General features: G+C 64.2%; 1 protein-coding gene across 1 annotated transcript; it reads right to left on the bottom strand.

Moving 5' to 3' along the window:
- Positions 1-1,522: 1,522 nt before the first annotated feature.
- Positions 1,523-5,579, bottom strand: LOC112113538 (class II histocompatibility antigen, M alpha chain; the record flags this gene model as incomplete). Its single annotated transcript, XM_026658946.2, has 5 exons — positions 1,523-1,864; positions 2,256-2,384; positions 2,945-3,226; positions 3,678-3,938; positions 5,379-5,579. Coding segments are annotated over 5 exons (878 nt in total), but the record flags the coding sequence as incomplete, so codon positions are not given.
- Between the last annotated feature and the right edge of the window lie 332 nt (positions 5,580-5,911).

The raw sequence follows: 5,911 nt of genomic DNA on the forward strand, positions 1-5,911 counted from the left end.
GCCGGACCGGGAGCCCGACCGGGAGATGTCCCGCCGCGCCTGGGGGCCGGGCCCAGCCTCGGGGCAGCCCGCGGTCCGGGGTGGGTTTATCTCCCCGGACCTCCCGCGGCATCAGGGGATCTGTGGTACCCCTCCCCCCGCCCCCATTACAGGTGGGGAAACTGAGGCACGGAGCAGCCACGGGGCACGGGGACAGACGTGCGGCGGGGGGGTTGGCTGCAGGGGAATGGGACGAGTGATGGGGGGGTGGGGATCCCGGCAGAGGGGGGCCCTGAGGAGGGGATCCCGGCAGAGGGGGCAGCTGGGGGGAGGGAATGGGGTGGGGAGGGAAAGGGATTCCCGGCAGAGGGGCGGCTGCCCTAGCCAGAACAGGGGATGGGCCCCATGTCTCCCAACCTGGGGATTTCACTTCCCCCGTGGGCAGGGCTGGCCCAGGCGTGTCTGAAACCCCCGTCCTGCTGCTTCCCATATTCCGGGCCCAGCTTCCCCTATTTCAGGGGTTCACAACCTTTTTCTTTCTGAGCGTCCCCCCCACCCCCCTGCTATAAATACTCCACGGCCCACCTGTGCCACAACCCCTGTGTTTCTGCGTATAAAGCCAGGGCCGGTGTTAGGGGGCAGCCAGCCAGGCCGTTCCCCGGGGCCCCACGGAGCTAAGCTGCTCAGGCTGCGGCTGCAGCCCCAGGTGGCAGGACTCGGGGCCCCTGTGGTGGGGCTTCGGCTTTCTGCCCTGGCCCCTGAGAGTCTAACGCCGGCCCTGCTTGGAACACCCCTGAAACCTGGTCCAGGCCCCCGGGGGCCCCTGGTTGAGAAACCCCACCCCCCAATTTCCTCACAGTGCACCAGACGCTTCCCCTTGGCCCGGTGCCAACGGCAAAGCTAACGCCCCCCACGTACCCCCTCCCCCAGCCCCCTCATGGGGAAGTGGAGGCTGGCACTTCACAGGCATCTGGGTTGCGGCTGGCCCCGGATCTCGCTCCCGGCTGCATTGGGACGTGAAACCAACCGGGCTCAGCCTGAGACACTTTCACTTCCTCTCTGACGGAGACAGAGCCTTTGATTATCCAGAGAGACTGGCCGGTTCGGGAACGGGCGGCGAGGAATGGGACACGGGCCCTTTCCCTTCCGCGGGGCGCTGGTTCCGATACGGACCCAGCCAGGGACTGGCTGGCTCAGGGGGGCGGGGAATGGGACACGGGGCCTTTCCCTTCCGGGGGGCGCTGGTTCCGATACCGCTCCAGGCCAGGGACTGGCTGGCTCAGGCGGCGAAGAATGGGAGACAGGTTCTGATCAGTGTCACGAATTTGGTGGGGCTCAGCCCAGATCCTAGCAGGGCAGGTGCCCCTGGCACGGGCAGTAACCGGCCCTTTCGCTGAGGGCTGAACTGGCCGCAGCATGTGAGCTCCCCCCGCCCCCCAGCGGGGTCCCTGCAGGACTGGAGAGGGGGTGGGGGTGACATGGGGGGAGGGCTATGGGGAGAGGTCCGGATATAGACTGGCAGAGGCACGACAGCTCCAGGAAATAGACCTTTATTAGCAGGAGGCTGGATAAGGCACCAATACGCCGGAGTGGGGCGACCCTGGCACAGGCCGGGGGTCGGAGTCTGCCCCAGGCACGCTGCACGGCTGGAATGCTGGAGGGGGCAGAGCGGGGTACCCCCGGAGGAGAGGCACCAGGTTCCCACGGACGTGGCCCGTGTGTAGTGAGTGTGTCCGGTCTCAGCACCGTGCTGACTGCAGCTGGTCCAGGAACTGCCTTTCCCACAGTTCCCAAGGGCTGGGGGGGCTGGAACAGGGAGGGGTTCGGGGGACACGGGGCGTCTCCTCATAGTTCTTCGGGCGTTTCCAGCCACTCGGAGTTCACTCTGAGGGTGAAAACACAGAACAAGGAGATTCAATGGCACGGATAGAACCCAGGAGTCCTGGTGCCCAGCCCCCCCTGCTCTGACCCACCAGCCCCCACTCCCCTCCCAGAGCCAGGGAGAGAACCCAGGAGTCCTGGCCCCCAGCCCCCCCTGCTCGGACCCACCAGCCCCCACTCCCCTCCCAGAGCCAGGGAGAGAACCCAGGAGTCCTGGCCCCCAGCCCTCACTGCTCTACCCCAATAGACCCCAATCCCCTCCCAGTCCTGCTGCTCTAACCCACTAGACACACCCCCAAGCCAGGGATGGAACCCAGGAGTCCTGGCTCCCAGACCCCGCTGCTCTAACCCACTAGACTCCCCCCATCCCCAGCTGGGGCAGCGCCCTGGCATACCTGTGGGGTTGGGCCTGCGGGATTTGAGGAGGAGGACGATCCCGGTGACCATGAAGAAGATGCCCAGAGCGATAGCCAGGCCGCACAGCGCGTTCTCCAGCAGCTCCGACGGGATGGGGTTCTGGGGCACTAGAGACACAGCCGGGGGGGGGGGGGGGGGGAAATACAGGGTGAGGTCAGGGCTACCAGGGAGATTGGGGGGGGCTCCCGGCAGCGGGGGAGGCGGGAGGTGTGGGGCGCATAGGCCAAGGGCGGGGAATCAGGGAGGGATCCCAGAAGCAGGGGGGGAGCTGGAGAGGTGCAGGGTCAGGTGGAGGGGGAATGGGTATGGAGGGGATCGAGTTGGGGGGGGCTCGAATCAAGTGCAGGGGGGAAATCTCTCACCCCAATGGGCCACGGTGGAGAAGCGGTCCCTGGGCCGCATGATGGTGCAGGTGGGGAGACACATGGGGGAGGGATAGAAGGATGGGGGAGGATCGGGGTGCAGGGGGGAGGAACGGGGTGCAGAGGAAGGATCGGGGGGGTCTCTCACCCCAGTAGGCCACGGTGGAGAAGCGGTCCCTGGGCCGCGTGATGGTGCAGGTGGGGAGACGTGGGGGAGGGATAGAAGGATGGGGGAGGATCGGGGTGCAGGGGGGCGGATCGGGGTGCAGGGGGCGGATCAAGGGGGGATCAGGGGGGTCTCTCACCCCAGTAGGCCACGGTGGAGAAGCGGTCCCTGGGCCGCGTGATGGTGCAGGTGTAGATGTCCCCGTCCTCCGGGGTGAACTCCAGGTAGGAATAGAGCAGGAAGCCCAGGTCCTCGGTGGGGTAGTACCGCGTGGTGTTGACGCCCTGGCTCACCGGCTCCCCCCGCCGCTGCCACGACACGGTCACCGAGGCCGGGAAGAGGTTGCCCACCTGGCAGATCAGGGTGTTGGGTTTTCCCAGCTCCAGGGGCTGGGCTGTGAACACGTTGGCCATGGGGGTGCCTGCGGGGAGAGGGGAGATGGTAAGGGGGGGGCTGGAGCACTGGGGGTATGTGGGGAGGAGGAGGGGGTGCTGGGGGGCCTGGGAAGGGGGGATGGGGTCGCTAGGGGGGATGTGGGCAGGGAGGGGGTACCACCGTAAGGGGCTTGGGCACCTGTGCAGGGGGTGCTGTGGGGTGAAGGGCCTGGGTGCACAGACACTGGGGTGCCACCGGGAGGGGGTGTGGGCACCTTGGTCTTGGGCAGGGGCAGGGCAGAATCAGTGATCCCTGGGCACTGGGGGTGCCGTGGGGGGGGGCCGCGGGCGCTGGGGGAGACACGGGCACCAGGGGCTGGGTACCTCGGGCAGGGGCAGGGCAGTATCAGTGATTGCTGGGCGCTGGGGGGGCCACGGGCGCTGGGGGAGACACGCTGGAGGACACATGGGCGCTGGGGGAGACCGGGGGCCGGGTACCTCTGGCCTCGGGCAGCACGCCCGTGGTGATGTTGGTGAGCACTGAAAGCAGTTGCCGGCACAGACTGGAGTCGTTGCGGATCTGCTCCTTGCTCTCCTGGACGCCCAGCCAGGGCTGGAAGTCGGGCAGCCGGGGCTCCCAGCGCGCCCCCGGGAAGTCGAACGAGAACAGCTGGTCCCCGTCGAAGGTGTCGGCCAGGCCCAGCGAGGGGCGGTCGGGCTGGCAGAACAGCACGCGGGACAGGACGTGGGCCGTGGGCGCTGCGGGAGACAGACACCGACCGGGGTCAGCAACGGGGCACGCACACACTGTGCGCACACACACACCCTGCACATACACATGCTGTGCATACACAACCCTACACAAACAACCCCACACACTACACACTCATCATCCCCGTACACACACTGTCACACACACAATTCACACATACTGTGCACACAGTGCCCCCCGTTTTCTGTGCACACACAAGTTCACACACTCCTCATGCACACAGGCACACCCACCCTATACACACAGTCCTCATGCACACATGTTCACACACACGACTGTCATTTACATGCAAGCACACATAGTCACACACCCACAGAATCACGACAGTCCCTAAACACACACATTCCTTTGCATACACAGTCCATTCACCCACACACACACACCCTCACACTATAGCCCCTGTACACACACAGTCCCCAGGCACACACACAGCCCCCCACCACACAATGCTGCTATCCCTCACACACAAATACATATTACAACCCATGTGTAAGCACACTCTTCCCATACACCCACACTGCACACCCTGTACACACAGCCACACATATGCATTAAATACCCTATATACACACACAGTCTGCATGTGCACATAGTGACAAAACACACCACAAGCCCCCCAACTGCACACCTACACAATCACACACAACCAACCCCCCCACACTCTGCACTCCCCTGTGTGCACAATCACACACACACACAAAATCTAGTGCCACGCCACCCTCCCATTTACATGGTTACACACCCTGCAAACCCATACACACCCAGCAATATCCATGAACACAACATCCGACACGGACACACACTGACAGAGCAGGGATAACTTCCTCCCCACACACACTCAGGCAGTGCCTGGCTAACCCCTGGGAAGTGCTTGCTCTCACGCACACACAGTATAGCACACCCTATTTACACACAATCTCCATGCACGCCCAATTCCACACACACTTACACAACCCCGACACACATTCACCCCCCCCCACAAAAACAAACACTCCCCCGAGATGCACCTGTACACACACAATCCCACACACTGTCCCCATGTGCAGACACAATCATTCTCAGACACAGTCCCCCTGTACATACACACAGTCTCCTTCTACACAGACACACAATCTTTATGTGCACACAATCTCCTCGTAAACACACACAACCACATACACAATCCCGGACCATGCCCACACAACCCCGTGTGCACACACACAACCACACATACCATCCCCGAGCATGCACACCCAACCATACAACCCCCGTGTGCACACACAAACACACAATCCCCTTGTGCACACACACAAACACACACACAACCCCCGTGTGCACACACACGGTGACACACACACGGTGACACACACACAATCCCCGTGTGCACACACACACACACTGGCCGTGCAATGGTCCCCCCGCCAGTAACGCCCGCGGGCAGCTCCTACCCTCTGTGGCGGCGGTGGCCGCCGCCCCCCTCAGCAGCCCCAGGGCCAGCAGCAGCCCCCAGCAGCCGGGCGCCTCCATCCCCGCCGGGCTGCCTCTGCTCCCAGCCCGGGCTCCCGGGGCATCCCCGGCCGGCTGCCGGCCAATCCGCGCGCGCCCCGCCGCCTCCTGGCCAATGGCTGGGCCCCGCCACCGCTTGTCACCTGTTACCGGGGAGACGCCCGCAGCGGAGGGCCGGGGAGCGCAGATGGGCGGCCGGGAGGCCGCGATGGGGACACGTGGGAGGGTCCGAGGCCAGGAGGGACCATTGTGAGCATCTGGTCTGACTCCTGGCTAGACAGGCCAGAGCCCTGCTCCGGATTCACTCCAGATAGCTCCTGCTCCGGATTCACTCCTGTCTAGACAGTCCAGAGCCCTGCTCCGGATTCACCCCAGATAGCCCCTGCTCCGGATTCACTCCTGTCTAGACAGTCCAGAGCCCTGCTCCCGATTCACCCCAGATAGCCCCTGCTCCGGATTCACTCCTGTCTAGACA

This window comes from Terrapene carolina, unplaced genomic scaffold (assembly GCF_002925995.2).
Source record: "Terrapene carolina triunguis isolate 2854851 unplaced genomic scaffold, T_m_triunguis-2.0 Scaffold548, whole genome shotgun sequence".
Taxonomy (NCBI): domain Eukaryota; kingdom Metazoa; phylum Chordata; order Testudines; family Emydidae; genus Terrapene; species Terrapene triunguis.